Below are 18,251 nucleotides of genomic sequence, written 5' to 3' on the forward strand. Positions count from 1 at the left end.
TAAGACAACGTAATAAACTAAAGACAAGACTGTCAAACTCTGTAACAAAACGTTGGTAAAACGTATGGACTAGAACATATGCACCCCTACAAGTATATATATGACATAAAAATATGATTTTTGTTTTCTGATGGCACATATTCCTCTTAGCGAACACCCATAACATTATTTGTACCAGAATCGAGTAATACACAGTGTCTCAGAAGTGGACCCATAGGGAAAATTTAGAGTTTATTTACAACTCAAACTATTTACCACTGACAGCCATACATATATCGATTCTTCGTATATCATTCCATCAATATATCTTTCTTCTAAACTATGCACAACTGACATTAAAATGTTTGTTGTCCATTTTCCTATGGGTCCACACTTCTGGGACACCCAATACAATAAAAGTCCACTATTAATCCGTGCTAAAATAATATACTTCGAGTCCATATTTACACATATAAAGACTGTATTTATACATAGTACTATAAAGACTGCATTTAAACATAGTACCATAAAAACTGTATTTATACATAGTACCATAAAGACTGCATTTAAACATAGTAGCAGACTAAGCCTTATTAACATTATTTCATACAGCCATCTTATTTTGATTTTTTTCCGCAGTTTCTTCTTTCAAACTACAGTTCTATTGTAACATTTCTTTGTATATTATTATAAAAGTTCGACCTTAAAAACCACCGTTTCATGTTATCATTGACGTATGTATTTGAAAGATTTACAGTCAAGTCAGTTGTAATGAGTAAAACTGTCTAAGGCTGCTGGCTAGTCGTTTACATACCATAATAGTTTACGTAAGTCGGTGGTTACTCGTATTCGATTGGTTACTTTCAGTAAACGCTTGAACTCTAAGATCAATAAGGCACGTGGGACAGACTTCACGCGCAGCAAGCTGTCAAATGGCTTTTATATAAACAACTTTTTGTGTGTAAAACCACAACAATTTAGTAACAAAAAAATTAACACACTGGGCAAAAAGTGTGAAAAGAATAATCTAACTGTATCATGAAGAATGTTAAGCCTTACTGACAAATTACACTAATTTAGTGTACAGTAGATATAAGTTGCCGGTACAGCAATGATTGCCTCTCCATGTGTTTCGGTGGAAAGTCTACAGGCATAAGATGCTAAACTTCGAGTTTCGATACCTGTAATTGGTAGAGCATGGACAGCTCATTGTGTATTACTGTGATTAACACTAAACAAACCAAACCAGTTTTGTGTGGGCATTCATTAGGTTTGTTTGAGCCTAAACACGAGGTGGCGCTAGTGAAATTACAGCAAGAAAGACGGTGAAATAATTACAACGTTTAACATATGTAAAGAAGTAGCAAAGGTAAAACATACCATCTGATGACCTCACCAATCATATTCTGACCTTCACTGTCGCCTTCGGTGTCTACTGGCTCTCGGGTCAAATTTTAATGGCCACGATTCCATCAGGGGTGATAAATGTTCTTGTGTTTGGCAAACACTTACTGGAACCAAGACCCCAGCGTTTACATCTAACATGATCTGGATTATCATACTATGAGAATCACACGTGTTTTGAGAGAAATGATCTCAAAGGTTTATGTTACAACAGCAGTTACAAAAATGATAAAGAATGGCTGGTTAACTAAAGACGGTAATCCGCGAGAAAAAAAAACAGCTTCAAACACACTATCACGTGATCAGAAATTAGGGTACAATTTCACACAAATATTTACAATTAAGGAAGTAATACTAATGAACCTTATCTACATGTTTTCTGGTGACTGATTCACCATGATGGCACTCTTACAGCTGAGCCACATCCAGCCCAATTATACAAGACAAGAGTTAGCTATAATATCAACAAAGATAGTGCATGTACCTTTCCAAAATAAAGTTTCAAGGACTATATATACAACAACTGGAACAGACCAAGCCAAAGTAAAGGGCATTTGTGTTAAACCAAGACTAAATCAAAACCCATCAGGGACAATGTACCATAAAAACTTACGTAATAATATATCACTACAAACTCGTGACAATGTACCGTGTAACAGATTTACTGTTGTACATTTATCTTAGTACATACGCTTGTTTCTGTATAGTTTTCTTTTTTCGATGTGACGAATGTTCTCTATTGTGTATTGAGCAAGTCCCACCTTTTTTCCAAATGTTCAGAACGTTCTTGAAAGTGAGAATCAACAATAATTGTTTAAGAAACCACTCTAGAATATTGTTGAAAATCGCGTGATTCCTATGAAAAGCGACTAGCAGAGACAGAAGATTAATATTATATTGGACAGCTACAGTCAGTAGGCTACAGGCCTAGGAAACTATAATTGTGATTAACGTCTATTAATCTGAAGACTAAGGAACTGGAACAGAAACACTTACAGATTTCGAACATTACCAACCGTTCAACTTCAGTGAATTACTTCTGGCGTTATTGTTTCTACAACAACATTAAATATCTCTCCTGGTACGGAGCGAACTTTTAACCGGTGTGAAGCTAGCCAGGAAAGGCGTCGTTAGCTTAAGGAGATGTAACAGTATCAATTTATAATTAAGTTGTCTTCGTGAACTTACATCATCGACAAAATATTCAGTTTAACACAAGTTATAACACTTAATACTGTCCGTAAATTTGTAAAACTATTGTATATAAACCATCATTTGTAATAACTATTAGTAATAACCGTTATTATAAATTATATTACTTTTATGTTCATACATTCAAATACTTTTGTGTTAAAAAAGGAAACTGTGTATATACATGTTGTTGGCAAATAACATAAATTTAATATTTAATTAACTACTAAACTCAAATTTACGGTTACATGGAATAGTAATACGTAACGTACATAACGTAATAAATCGAGAATTCGTCCGAAATGATAGTTCGTAACAACCACTACAAACTCACGTGACTATGTACCAATAAAAACTTCTGTGACAATGTACCATCAGTCCCCCTCTGGTACAGCGGTAAGTCTACGGATTTACAACGCTATAATCAGGGGTTCGATTCCCCTCGGTGGACTCAACAGATAGCACGATGTGGCTTTGCTCTAAGAAAACACACACATGTACCACCAGAAACTTAAGTGACAATGTACCAATAAAATTTGTGTGAGAATGTACCATAAAATATTAGGTCACAAGGTACCTCTACATACTTAAATTACAATGTACTATAAAAACGCATGTCACAAAGGTACCACTACAACCTTCAGTAAAATATATTTTCACTCCTCTGCCACGTACAAATAACCGTATAGATTCTAGTTATTAATTTTTAAGATTCTGCTGTGTGTGCACGCACACACACACATATGTAAAGGTACAGTTTGTTAGAGTAGTTAATGATATAACTGAACGACTGGCACGAAGCTTTAAGGGCTGTATTTAATATTTAATAAAACTCCAAGTTATTTGTTATACAGTATATAGACAAGGAACAACGCGGGTTGTTTTAACGGGTTTAAATATGAAGTCCGTGTTATTTGTTATACGAGGGCTGTTCAAAAAATACGCGGACTGACGTCATAAAACAAAATGTACTTTATTTAGAAGTTACAGGTCTGGGATTCCTTCAAAGTACTCTCCTCCCCACGCACGCACACTTATCCCAACGGTGTTTCCACTTGTTGAAACAGTCCTGGTACGCTTCTTTTGTAATGTCCTCCAGCTCCTTCGTCGCATTTGCCTTAATCTCGGGAATCGTCTCAAATCTTCTTCCTTTCAAGGGTCTTTTGAGTTTGGGGAACAAGAAAAATCGCAAGGAGCAAGGTCAGGTGAGTAGGGGGGGGGGTGGGAAAGAACAGTGATCGAGTGTTTGGCCAATAACTCACGAGTTCTGAGGCACAAATTTCGCAGCAACGCGGTGCATCTTCAATTTTTCGGTCAAAATCTCGTAACAAGATCCAACTGATATCCTACACTCTTCAGCAAGCTCCCTGACAGTCAGACGTCGATTTGCCCGCACCAGGGTGTTGATTTTGTCGACGTGTGGGTCGTCAGTTGACGTGGAAGGACGTCCAGGACGCTCATCATCTTCAATGGACTGTCGACCATCCTTAAAACGTTCATGCCACTTGAAACATGCCGTACGCTTCATAGCAACATCACCGTAAGCCGTGTTAAGCATAGCAAAAGTTTCAGTCGCATATTTTCCAAGTTTAACAGATAATTTCACAGCAAGTCGTTGCTCCTTCAGGTCATTCATTCTGAAATCCGCCAAACGAAAAAATCGCACTTCTTTTAAAACCACGTAGCTAATACACAAATGAAGATATCTGCAATCGGGAAATGGCGTCGTAATCAGCTGATCTGTGCAAACCTAGCGACACCAAGCGGATTCCACTGGAACCAACTGGAGCCGCGCAATTCAAACAGTCCGCGTATTTTTGAACAGACCTCGTATACTATACACACACACACACATAAGTATCTTCTGATCTGTTGTTAATCCCATAGTTACACTACGACTGATCTGTACTTTGTCTAATGCAGGTATCGCAAGTCAATTTATAGCACTATAAGCCCTCGGGCTTACCGCAAACTCACTCGGAACATAGGAGGAACATGGAAGGAAGAACATAGAATTTAAAGCAAGCGGCATGTTTTAGTGAGGGTTTCGTAACTGTTATAACCCTCTATACCCTTGTTGGTTTGGTAATAGATAAATATTTGCTAATCTCGATAATACTTGGACAATAGTTATGACGTATGATTTCACTGTTAATAACGAACCAGTTATCTCTATTATTTCAGTTAGTGTTGTAATCAGTATCAACACATACGTTCCGGTAAAGCAGTGGGTAATGACGTCACTTTAGTTGATACCAGTCCATTATCTCAAGGTATTCAATAATAGTAATCTTCCAAACATATACACGAGTCGGGTACAGAACCATTACGGCAGAAACAACATAACAACCAATGAACAGAAAAATACATGCCCGATCACAAACAGTTTTGTAGTGTTAATTTTTATCCGACATGGATAGTTTCCATGGATAGTTACAACTGAATGGCCTACCCATTGTCTTAGTTCACTTAACACATGAGAATGGTCATCAAACACACAAAATTCTACAAAAAAAAATGTAATGGTGAAAATAAATGGACAAGACTGTTCAAGTTAACCAATTAGTGAGACCATGTTGGACTTCACTGGGAGTGTTGTTGGGAACAATGTAACAAAGTCCCAAGTTACATTCCCATTAATAGTAAAGATGAACAGAAGTTTTAAATCAATCAGTACATTTGATTAAGTGAGCCATAAATAAAAACTGGCACATGGAGTATTGTATCTATTTGTATACAGTACTGTGGAAAAGTGTTAGGGCATAGTAAAAAATTAAATTTCAGGATATTTTCAAAGGACAATGGAAGATAAATCACAGGTGAAACATCAAAACTTTACTAATCTTCATAGTTAATAAAACAGAAACTCGGTGGAAGTGTTTGGGTTCAGCAAACAGTTAATATTTTGTGTCTTTTACTTTAATAACTTTAGACAGTCTTTCAGGCATTGTTGAAACTTATTTAATCAAGTGTCCTTTAGAATTTTACTCCAAATGTCTAACACACTCCCATAAAGTTTCTTCAGAAGTAACTTTTGATTTCTCATTTGATCCATTAAATCCCAGATCTGTTCAAATGGGTTGATATCAGAGTTCTGTGGGACCATTGTATAATTTGAATGATTCTAGCAGCATCTTTCTTAGCTAAGTAACTTCATAGATTAGATGAGTGTTTAGAGTCATTATGTTATTTGTAGGAAAAGCATCTACCAATGACACACAAGTTGCTGGGTATACTATGACATCTGTATCTGATGGTAGTTGAACTGGTCCATTATTCCATCTATTTTGCAAATATCTCCTGTTGCCTCAGAATAAAAAGATCCCCAAACCATCACACTGTCTCCCCCATGATTCATGGTAGGTGCTATGCACTGAGGTAAGTATCTTTCACCTTTCTTTTGTAGAATCTACAACCTACCCTTTAAACCAAACATTTCAAACTTGAACTCACCAACAGTCCAGTTTTGTACTTTTTACTAAATTTGTCTTTTGACAATATTTGTAGACAGAAGTAAAGGTATTTTTAACTATTACACATGAAATATTCCGTTCTTGTTGAGTCTTCTTAATATTGGACACTTTTCTGTCATTTGGTAGATGCTAGTTTATCTCCTGCTTCAGATCCGTGACAGTATTTCTTCTGTCCTGAAGGTTGTATAAACATAGATATTTAACATCAGTATAACTGAGTTTAGGTGTTCTACCTCTTCCTTTATTATTTTCAGATTTACCTGTCACATTCTCAACGATCTGTTTGTACTTGACAGTTTGGGGAACATTTCAAGTTTACAGTAATTTGTCCAACCAGCATCACATAAAGCCTTTAATGTGAACTCTCTGCTCTACCAACAATTCTTTACACTTTCTCAGCTGTGTCATGATAACAAAACTTAATATATAATGTTACACATTGTATTTATTAAGGTTTAGTTGTGAGGTACTATTAAACTGATTTCTTCTATTATATACAACTACCACATGCTAACTTCTTTCCATACAGCTAAGACACTGCATAATGGTTGTTTCAAACCCTAGATTTAATCAGTATGTTTATTCAAACAGAACCCTTACAACATACCCTAGGTACAAGTATATGGTAATTCTAAACAATAAGTATTTTAACTCTGGCTTATTCAGTTATCAACAAGAACCAGTAAAGAATTATCATAGTGTTAACATTCTGTAATGTTATAGAAGGTTTAACTACATAAAATGGAAAGAATGACATAATACTATCTTGTTCTAATGGTTTTACACAGTACTGTGTGCGACAGGAAAAAACAAACATACAAGAAGTTGCTACAGGAGGGCTGTCACGTATGTTTATATAGAATTACAAACATTTGTTCAAAAATAAAACAGTACAGTTCTTGTTTTCCACATATTAACTTGTAAAGATATATTTCACAACCTATAACTTGTAATATTTACAACATTGTATGACTAAAGACAATATTTGACATACATATATTGTCATTCCTAAGTTAAAGGATACAAAGGTGTTGGAAAGCAAGTGAAACATACATGGTAAGTACTGATTACCTTACAACTGTTTTCACTTTATCCTGGACAGGATGGTAACACCTACATAACTTTAATGCTGACACCATTAACCATTAGATATTCACCAAATTATCATCTTAACCATCTCTCTCCAGTGTATATTCAAGTTTTAATTCAGTGACTTTTGGGAACATAAACAGTAAAAATCATATCACAGCTGACAAAATATGACATTGAATTTGATCAAGAGACACAGTTTTCTCCTGCATTTGTAACAATCAAGTTATTCAAACAGAATAAATAAACTGAATCATCTGGTTTAAAACAAATTAATGTCTTGTTTTTCTATTTAAACAGCTGAAGTGGGATAAAAATAACTTACTTTTCACTTTCCTAAATCATTATTACACATGCACACACAGACAAAAACAGATTTCACAATGTATTGTTTTAATAACCAAAATATGTTGCAACAATAATTTAAAATAAGAACTTATACAATTATTTAAAAAATGGATTATCACTCATTTTTATTTAAACACAATTATTCTTAAATGTTACATTTCAAACCCACCAAGACTGCATATGCATTTTTAATCAAATTTACCACATAACAATAATCCATTTTAGAGTTTCAAGTTACTATCAATTCTTGTAATTCATCTTTCTTCTTGAAAGAAATTTCTTACCTATTCTACATATGTAACATGCTTGATCTCACTAAAGTTTGAAACTTATTTCTAAACAGGTTGACATCTTACAATACTATTTTCATCACATTTCAAGCCTACCTCTTGTGAAGTCTCTCTGTTCACAGCTAACTGAACTTTCCCATAAGTTCCCTGTCCCAGCCTTTTAATAACTTGAAATCGCTGCTTTAGTCGAAGCTTTTCTCTTCTTTTGTAGGAGCTTTGTCCATTTGTGAAATAACTTTTTGCACAACCATTTTAATGCTATTATGTTTCTTGAAGATTTTGTATTAAATTAAGACTAGAATACAGAACACAGGATAAACTTGCTATCAGTGACAATGTACCACTACAAACTTTAACAAATTTTCAATTCTATAACAGTACAAGTCACGTAAAAATAAGCCTCTGTTGTCCTGTTTTATTAACTCTTAAGTTTCCCAAGTTCTATGACTCACTATAGTAAGGCTAAGCACCATTACGAATCAGCCTTTATTTTGTACTCCAATTTTGACTGGAATGGAATACAGCTTGTAGGCCTAAATTATGTACGTTAATTTGCAGAGTCATATTACACTACTAGTATTCCTGGAAAAGGGAAGAATATTCTCTTGATTGTTAAAACTAAAATATTCAATGAAATAAATGCTTAGGACTGGAAGAGCTTGGAAGTAGGACTAACGTTGTTATACTGCGATGGTCGTACTAACTTGTAACTACGGCGTTACATTTTAATTCCTGTTCCAGAGAATTGATAACTGTTGCTGTCTAGGTTATTGTTGTTTTTTAACACATTTGTGTTACACTCTCACACTGTTTCGACACTATGGGTTTAACTTGAGAATTCAGCAAAACGAGACCTAACACTATGCATGTTCAAGCTTGTCTATTTATATAACAAAACAGATCTGCAATATATTGATAGGCAAATATAAAAGAAATTCTAACAATATAACTCTGTTCATAGACAGCATCTAACATACTTCATTTCACGAAGTCAGTCGCAAGTAGACTGTAACTTGTAGTACGTAATACGCCTAATCCTCTATCTATTTAGCCTTTCCTTTGTTTAACTATAGGGCCATTGGAAAAACAGCAATGCACCAAAGTCTAAACAGTTGAATACAACTTAGAATTAAACTTCGAAAGGGGTTGATGCAGCACTGGCTGAAGTATTCAGATTTTAGAACTCATGTATCTCTTGTTCCTTTCTTGAATATCTCCTCAGGAACTCTTTGCATGGTGTTCATCATTCAGGTCAACGAAAAACTACAAATAAGTCGTCTGGAATAAACTATATATAGAAAGAGAAACTGATCAAGTCACTATACCATCTACCGTTCCTTACTGTCACTCATCATGTGTTTCCGTCCGTTTTCCCAGCCTAATGAAATCATTCAAGCAAACAAGAAAAGGTGAACTTTTTTTAAAACGGAAAATAATATATATTATATTATAATAATTATATAATCCTTATTATCCTCTGCAATGTATACAAATGGATTTAAAATATTTATGCAATAACTTTCTCTGTTCATGTTATTTCAATCCATTTATAATTCTTCAAGCCCGTTATTATGTCTATGAAATCCACTTTATATTTGATGATTTTAGTATGTGTTTATGAGAAACGAGAGTGTCGTCGTATCATCGAGTTGTATGAATCAAGCAAGATATTTCTGGGTTGTTAAAAATAACAAAAAAACAGTAACTTTAGTAGAGCAATAACCGCCAGTTAGGTAACTTGTGAATTATTTTTCTGCAAATCACGTTTTTAAAAAAGCAGTACTAAATTAATTCTCAAAACAGTTCTTTCATAACTGCGCAAACAACGTTAAGTTTGACTCCTTAAATAAAATGTCCACCCATCACTAGTCACATGGAATTCTGTTGCATTATTTACATTTCAATTTAATTGTAAGCATTTGTTGTTTTCCTATTTTTAAACTGTAAATTAAGGATCAAATCATCCAAATAAATAATATTTATTCTCTATCATTGTTACACTTCAATAGTTCTCATGTTATTTCTTGCAACAAACTCTAACTAAAAAAATAAAATAAATCACAGCCTATTTATTATGTTCATGGTATCTTAACTTTGCGATTAAAAAAGCCAACTGTAAATGGAGGATAACCTATGCATATTTTCACGTTTCTTATTGTGTTATTTGTAGTAGTGTTTACGGCCCAGCATGGGTAAGTAGTGAAGGCACTCAACTCGTAATCTGAGTGTCGCGGGTTCGAATCCCTGCCATACCAAAGATGCTCCACCTTTCAACCTATGGGGGGCGTTGTAATGGTACGATCAATCTCACTATTCGATGGTAAATGAGTATCTCAAGAGTTGGCCGTGGGTGGTGATAACTAGCTACCTTTCATCTAGTTTTACAATGCTAAATTAGGGATGGGTAGCGCAGATAGCTCTCGTGTAGCTTTGCGCGAAATTCCCAGCAAACCAAAAACTGGTGTTTATTTTAATTTGAGTAATAGCAATGAATGCGTGGTGTCATCTGGTGGAAAATACTATTATTACAAGTTACAGTTACAGAAGTGATTTAGTGTATTTATGTTGTTTGTGATGTGGATTCAATGGCGTACAATCCAAACAAAACTTTAATATTTTTATTTTGTCATTTATTGCAAACTGTATGGCTTCGTTGTTGTTGTTCTAGATTATATAACTGCTTTCAATGTTATAATTTTAGTTTTGAGCCTGAGGTAGCTTTCAAGTTTGGTAATACGTTCATGCTACATCATTCAAAGTTTAAAGAATTTATCGTTTTCAGAGGGTAAAATGAACCAGTATACTTGTACTTAAATATGATTTTACATTTACAACACGGTATAATGCTATAAAATAATGATATTATAAATTTATGTTCTATGCTGACTTTTTGGTGTTGTTAAATCCAAAGCTATGTAAAGAGCTATCTGTAATTTGCCCACCGTGGTTAAGAAAACTGATTCACAAAATCAAATGTCTGTCGTTTCGGTTTTTGTAATTCCATTCGTAGTTTCTATCTTTCTGGATAATATTTTACTTTTTAAATTTTAGGCTTTAGAGAGCAACAAGTAAAAACAGTCTATACTGTTATCATCTCTTTAACAAATTTGCTAATTTTTTAAAGTTCTATTGATTAATAACACATATACTTAGTGTATCTTTATTACGCATAATTTTCTAAGTAGTCACTATTCTAACTGTAATAGCTTATAACCGAAAAAGTAGTTTTAAAGTACAAAACATATCTTCTCACACTGATGACAATCATGTATTTCATGTTGGAATTGGCTCAGTTATTCTAGTAAAATCTTGACCGAAAATTATAGCTCCATCCAAAAGAAAAGGAGAACACGGATGTGTCATAATATTTAAAATAATATTTTACTGGGGCGTCAGGGAGAGGAGGATAAAACTGAATAATTAATTTTGATTATCGAGTCTGTAATCCGGGATCGGTCTCATCAGTAATCTTTGGAATCAATAGATAAAATCATCGTAAAAGACTACCATCTTCAACTGTGAGGGATTGTCAATCGTTAAATTTAGTCAGTTTCAGTCACCTAATTTGTAAAACTGTTTTTTTCTGTTCAAATATTGTTTAAAAGAGTTTCCTAAATAATTTTTGATCCAGTTAAAAATGTGTATGGTCATTACCTATGAATATTTTCATTAAGTTTTACCTCTCTCTCTAGTGGTCGGAGTTACCTAATAATTAGCGTAACGGGCTGCGAATTCTAGTGTTTGTAATTCACTTACTATTGTCTTGAAATTTCATTCTGCACTAGTGGGCTGTTGGTGTGTTATAAGAGTAACGATAAGTTGCGCTATATCGTTAGAGTAATTCACGACTTGGCACCGGATGCTGCTTACTAACTGCCTTCCTTCAAGTCTATCAGTTTAAAATCAGGGAGGGATATCTCAGCACAACTACCCCAAGCAGTCTTTATCTCAAAAGAGCTAAAAAGTTGCTTATGAAACTTTAAACCTTCATTATTGTTTGTTTTACCGATTTAATAAATGACAAAAGAAAAAATTTAAACACCGTTTGTTAGAATTTTATTCATTAGTGATAAGTAGCGGCTTGTTTCAAAATAAAAATAAGAAATACACTCAAAGCCCGCATATCTAGTGATATGAGTAATAAGCATTACCAAATAGCATAACCTTTTTATTTGTTAATTTTGTTTAATTTATATTAAAAAATTCAGATGTATATATTTATTTCACTCTATATTCCAACCTTTAGTCAACAAATTTAGTAAATGCGTACGGTATCGAACCCCAAAATTTAGTTTTATAAGTTCTTAAACATATCCCTGGCGCCCCGCTAGTACAGCGGTATGTCTCCGGATTTACAACGCTAAAATCAGGGGTTCGATTCCCCTCGGTGGGCTGAGCAGATAGCCCTTTGTGGCTTTGCTATAAGAAAAACACACACACATATCCCTGACTCATTGTTGAACAGAAAAAATTGTTACTTAATTGTATCTCCATAAATTATGTTTCGTATCATTGTTACGATATCTAACTAGTAATTACAGCTAGTAAGATTTTAGACTTATATTTTAAAATAGATTTTATATTGTGAAATTAAAAATGTCTAAATTATTTTCACAATAAGTTGAAGTTTTGCACGTTTAATCGCAGACTTATGGTGGTTTACCCTAGTGAGAGTCAAAGGTAGGTTCCGCCATTTGCTGATTGGAGAGGCGTTTTAACAAACTTTCGTTATCGATTTACAAATTTTAGATTATTATTATATTTAATTTTTTAATTATAGTTCTGTGAACTAAGTATTTTTCGCTTTGTTTACTTTTGTGTGTTTCAGTGTGATAACAATATCAAAATGGACTCGAAGAAAAGCCCAAATAGGTAATGCTATTTTCATTAGTAGTACTAATATTTATCAGTGAAATTAATTCAGTAAATGCAAAATTAAATGCCATTAATTATAAAAGTAATACAAAATGTTAAACGTTATTTAATAAATTAAGATTTAAAACAGTAAAATCCTTTGTATAGTTTAAGGTTACTGTTTCAGAAATTCGAATCGGTAATACTAAGATTGTTATAAACATAAAGAATATGTAAGTGCAGTCAAAGTAACATTTATAATTTTAAATTACGAGATGTTACCTCATAATCAAAAACTTAATATTTTTGTTTAAATAACTTGGTAGTATCCGTTGAGGTTTTCTTCTGAGAACGGCAGTTTTAAGACATTTACTGTGAATAAAGAAACAACTAAAGAGCATTTTTTTTCTCTATTTGTCTATAGTCTACAGATTTTAATTATTTAGATTATTATAGTTTTTGCTAACAAGTGAAATTTCTGAACTAATTATTAATAAATGGACACAGTTGGGTGTGTTCATGGTTAAACGTAAGTTTACACTGGTTTAATTATGCACATTTATTGTTACTTTGTATTTTTTTTATACTTATGAGTAAATCATTACATGTTAAAGTTGGTAGTTAGGTATTAATATACAGACTATACTTATGAAATATATGGAAACTGTTTTTCACATTTGTGGCCACATCAGTTAGTTAAATGTTCTTAAGTAAAACCTGTAAATGATTTTTACTTTTAGTTGGAAAGGCATTACGACAGACATTAATAACAACTAGCATTTTCTAACTAGACTTTAATAGGTGATGCACGAGTTGAAAAATATATTAAAAAAAGTAAGAAGATACCTATAAGTTTGATGATTTAACCAGTCATGTAAGCCGAATTGTAACAACATCCATTGTTACATGAGATTACTGATGTATTCAGTAATATTCCCCTTAGATTTTCCCTGTAGAGGACTTAGACTGGATTTGTGACTATAAGAAGTTGTTTGAATGAAGTTAATAATTGAGAGTGAAAATAGATAAGACTTGTGGAGATAGTTAGTAGTATTTACTATACTATACTATATTTACTATAATAGATAAGTCTTGTGGAGTTAGTAGTATTTATTATACTATACTATATTTACTATAATAGATAAGTCTTGTGGAGTTAGTTAGTAGTATTTACTATACTATACTATATTTACTATAATATATAAGTCTTGTGGAGTTAGTAGTATTTATTATACTATACTATATTTACTATAACAGATAAGTCTTGTGGAGTTAGTTAGTAGTATTTATTATACTATACTATATTCACTATAACAGATAAGTCTTGTGGAGTAAGTTGGTAGTATTTACTATACTATACTATATTTACTATAATAGATAAGACTTGTAGAGTTAGTTAGTAGTATTTACTATAATAGATAAGACTTGTTGAGTTAGTAGTATTTACTATACTATACTATATTTATTATAATAGATAAGACTTGTGGAGTTAGTTAGTAGTATTTACTATACTATACTATATTTACTATAATAGATAAGACTTGTGGAGTTAGTTAGTAGTATTTACTACACTATACTATATTTCCTATAATAGATAAGTCTTGTGGAGTTAGTTAGTAGTATTTACTATACCATACTATATTTACTACAATAGATAAGACTTGTGGAGTTAGTTAGTAGTATTTACTATACTATACTATATTTACTATAATAGATAAGTCTTGTGGAGTTAGTTAGTAGTATTTACTATACTATACTATATTTACTACAATAGATAAGACTTGTTGAGTTAGTTAGTAGTATTTACTATACTAGATAAGACTTGTTGAGTTAGTAGTATTTACTATACTATACTATATTTACTATAATAGATAAGACTTGTTGAGTTAGTTAGTAGTATTTACTATACTATACTATATTTACTACAATAGATAAGACTTGTGGAGTTAGTTGGTAGTATTTACTATACTATACTATATTTACTATAATAGATAAGACTTGTGGAGTTAGTTAGTAGTATTTACTATACTATACTATATTTCCTATAATAGATAAGTCTTGTGGAGTTAGTTAGTAGTATTTACTATACTATACTATATTTACTACAATAGATAAGACTTGTTGAGTTAGTTAGTAGTATTTACTATACTAAATTTACTATAATAGATAAGACTTGTTGAGTTAGTAATATTTACTATACTATACTATATTTACTATAATAGATAAGACTTGTTGAGTTAGTAGTATTTACTATACTATACTATATTTATTATAATAGATAAGACTTGTGGAGTTAGTTAGTAGTATTTACTATACTATACTATATTTACTATAATAGATAAGACTTGTGGAGTTAGTTAGTAGTATTTACTATACTATACTATATTTATATAATAGATAAGACTTGTGGAGTTAGTTAGTAGTATTTACTACACTATACTATATTTACTATAATAGATAAGTCTTGTGGAGTTAGTTAGTAGTATTTACTATACTATACTATATTTACTACAATAGATAAGACTTGTTGAGTTAGTTAGTAGTATTTACTATACTATATTTACTATAATAGATAAGACTTCTTGAGTTAGTAGTATTTACTATACTATATTATATTTACTATAATAGATAAGACTTGTTGAGTTAGTTAGTAGTATTTACTATACTATACTATATTTACTACAATAGATAAGACTTGTGGAGATAGTTAGTAGTATTTACTATACTATTATATATTTACTACAATAGATAAGACTTGTGGAGATAGTTAGTAGTATTTACTTTTCTATACTTACTATAATAAATAAGACTTGTGGAGAAAGTTAGTAGTATTTACTGTACTATACTATATTTACTACAATAGATAAGACTTGTTGCGTTAGTTAGTAGTATTTACTATACTATACTATATTTACTACAATAGATAAGACTTGTGGAGTTAGTAGTATTTACTATACTATACTATATTTACTATAATAGATAAGACTTGTGGAGTTAGTTAGTAGTATTTACTATACTATACTATATTTACTACAATAGATAAGACTTGTGGAGTTAGTAGTATTTACTATACTATACTATACTTACTATAATAGATAAGACTTGTTGAGTTAGTTAGTAGTATTTACTGTACTATACTATATTTACTACAATAGATAAGACTTGTGGAGTTAGTAGTATTTACTATACTGTACTATATTTACTATAATAGATAAGACTTGTTGAGTTATTAGTAGTATTTACTATACTATACTATATTTACTACAATAGATAAGACTTGTGGAGTTAGTAGTATTTACTATACTATACTATATTTTCTACAATAGATAAGACTTGTGGAGTTAGTAGTATTTACTATACTATACTATATTTACTGTAATAGATAAGACTTATTGAGTTAGTTAGTAGTATTTACTATACTATACTATATTTACTACAATAGATAAGACTTGTGGAGTTAGTAGTATTTACTATACTATACTATACTTACTATAATAGATAAGACTTGTTGAGTTAGTTAGTAGTATTTACTGTACTATACTATATTTACTACAATAGATAAGACTTGTGGAGTTAGTAGTATTTACTATACTGTACTATATTTACTATAATAGATAAGACTTGTTGAGTTAGTTAGTAGTATTTACTGTACTATACTATATTTACTACAATAGATAAGACTTGTGGAGTTAGTAGTATTTACTATACTATACTATATTTACTATAATAGATAAGACTTGTTGAGTTAGTTAGTAGTATTTACTATACTATACTATATTTACTACAATAGATAAGACTTGTGGAGTTAGTAGTACTTACGACACTATACTATATTTACTATAATAGATAAGACTTGTGGAGTTAGTTAGTAGTATTTACTATACTATACTATATTTACTACAATAGATAAGACTTGTGGAGTTAGTAGTATTTACGACACTATACTATATTTACTACAATAGATAAGACTTGTGGAGTTAGTAGTATTTACGACACTATACTATATTTACTACAATAGATAAGACTTGTGGAGTTAGTTAGTAGTATTTACTATACTATACTATATTTACTACAATAGATAAGACTTGTGGAGTTAGTAGTATTTACTATACTCTACTATATTTACTATAATAGATAAGACTTGTTGAGTTAGTTAGTAGTATTTACTATACTATACTATGTTTACTATAATAGATAAGACTTGTTGAGTTAGTTAGTAGTATTTACTGTACTATACTATATTTACTATAATAGATAAGACTTGTGGAGTTAGTTAGTAGTATTTACTATACTATACTATATTTCCTATAATAGATAAGTCTTGTGGAGTTAGTTAGTAGTATTTACTATACTATACTATACTATATTTACTACAATAGATAAGACTTGTTGAGTTAGTTAGTAGTATTTACTATACTATATTTACTATAATAGATAAGACTTGTTGAGTTAGTAGTATTTACTATACTATACTATACTATATTTACTATAATAGATAAGACTTGTTGAGTTAGTAGTATTTACTATACTATACTATATTTATTATAATAGATAAGACTTGTGGAGTTAGTTAGTAGTATTTACTATACTATACTATATTTACTATAATAGATAAGACTTGTGGAGTTAGTTAGTAGTATTTACTATACTATACTATATTTATGTAATAGATAAGACTTGTGGAGTTAGTTAGTAGTATTTACTGTACTATACTATATTTACTACAATAGATAAGACTTGTGGAGTTAGTAGTATTTACTATACTATACTATATTTTCTACAATAGATAAGACTTGTGGAGTTAGTAGTATTTACTATACTATACTATATTTACTATAATAAATAAGACTTGTGGAGATAGTTAGTAGTATTTACTGTACTATACTATATTTACTACAATAGATAAGACTTGTGGAGTTAGTAGTATTTACTATACTATACTATACTTACTATAATAGATAAGACTTGTTGAGTTAGTTAGTAGTATTTACTGTACTATACTATATTTACTACAATAGATAAGACTTGTGGAGTTAGTAGTAGTTACCATACTATACTATATTTACTACAATAGATAAGACTTGTGGAGTTAGTAGTATTTACTATACTATACTATATTTTCTACAATAGATAAGACTTATGGAGTTAGTAGTATTTACTATACTATACAATATTTACTATAATAGATAAGACTTGAGTTAGTTAGTAGTATTTACTGTACTATACTATATTTACTACAATAGATAAGACTTGTGGAGTTAGTAGTATTTACTGTACTATACTATATTTACTATAATAGATAAGACTTGTGGAGTTAGTAGTATTTACTATACTGTACTATATTTACTATAATAGACAAGACTTGTGGAGATAGTTAGTAGTATTTACTATACTATACTATATTTACTATAATAGATAAGACTTGTAGAATTAGTTAGTAGTATTTACTATATTATACTATATTTACTATAATATATAAGTCTTGTGGAGTTAGTTAGTAGTATTTACTATACTATACTATATTTACTACAATAGATAAGTCTTGTGGAGTTAGTTAGTAGTATTTACTATACTATACTATACTATATTTACTACAATAGATTAGACGTGTTGAGTTAGTTTG

General features: G+C 31.1%; 1 protein-coding gene across 1 annotated transcript in view; it reads left to right on the forward strand.

Moving 5' to 3' along the window:
- Positions 1–12,418: 12,418 nt before the first annotated feature.
- Positions 12,419–18,251, forward strand: part of LOC143256413 (YY1-associated factor 2-like) — a 32,704-nt gene continuing 26,871 nt past the window's right edge. The window contains exon 1 of the mRNA XM_076513625.1: positions 12,419–12,646. Coding sequence (XP_076369740.1) covers positions 12,621–12,646 — 26 coding nt within the window. The 5' untranslated portion in view covers positions 12,419–12,620. The remainder of the gene's footprint in view (positions 12,647–18,251) is intronic.

This window comes from Tachypleus tridentatus, chromosome 7 (assembly GCF_004210375.1).
Source record: "Tachypleus tridentatus isolate NWPU-2018 chromosome 7, ASM421037v1, whole genome shotgun sequence".
NCBI classification, from domain to species: Eukaryota; Metazoa; Arthropoda; class Merostomata; order Xiphosura; family Limulidae; genus Tachypleus; species Tachypleus tridentatus.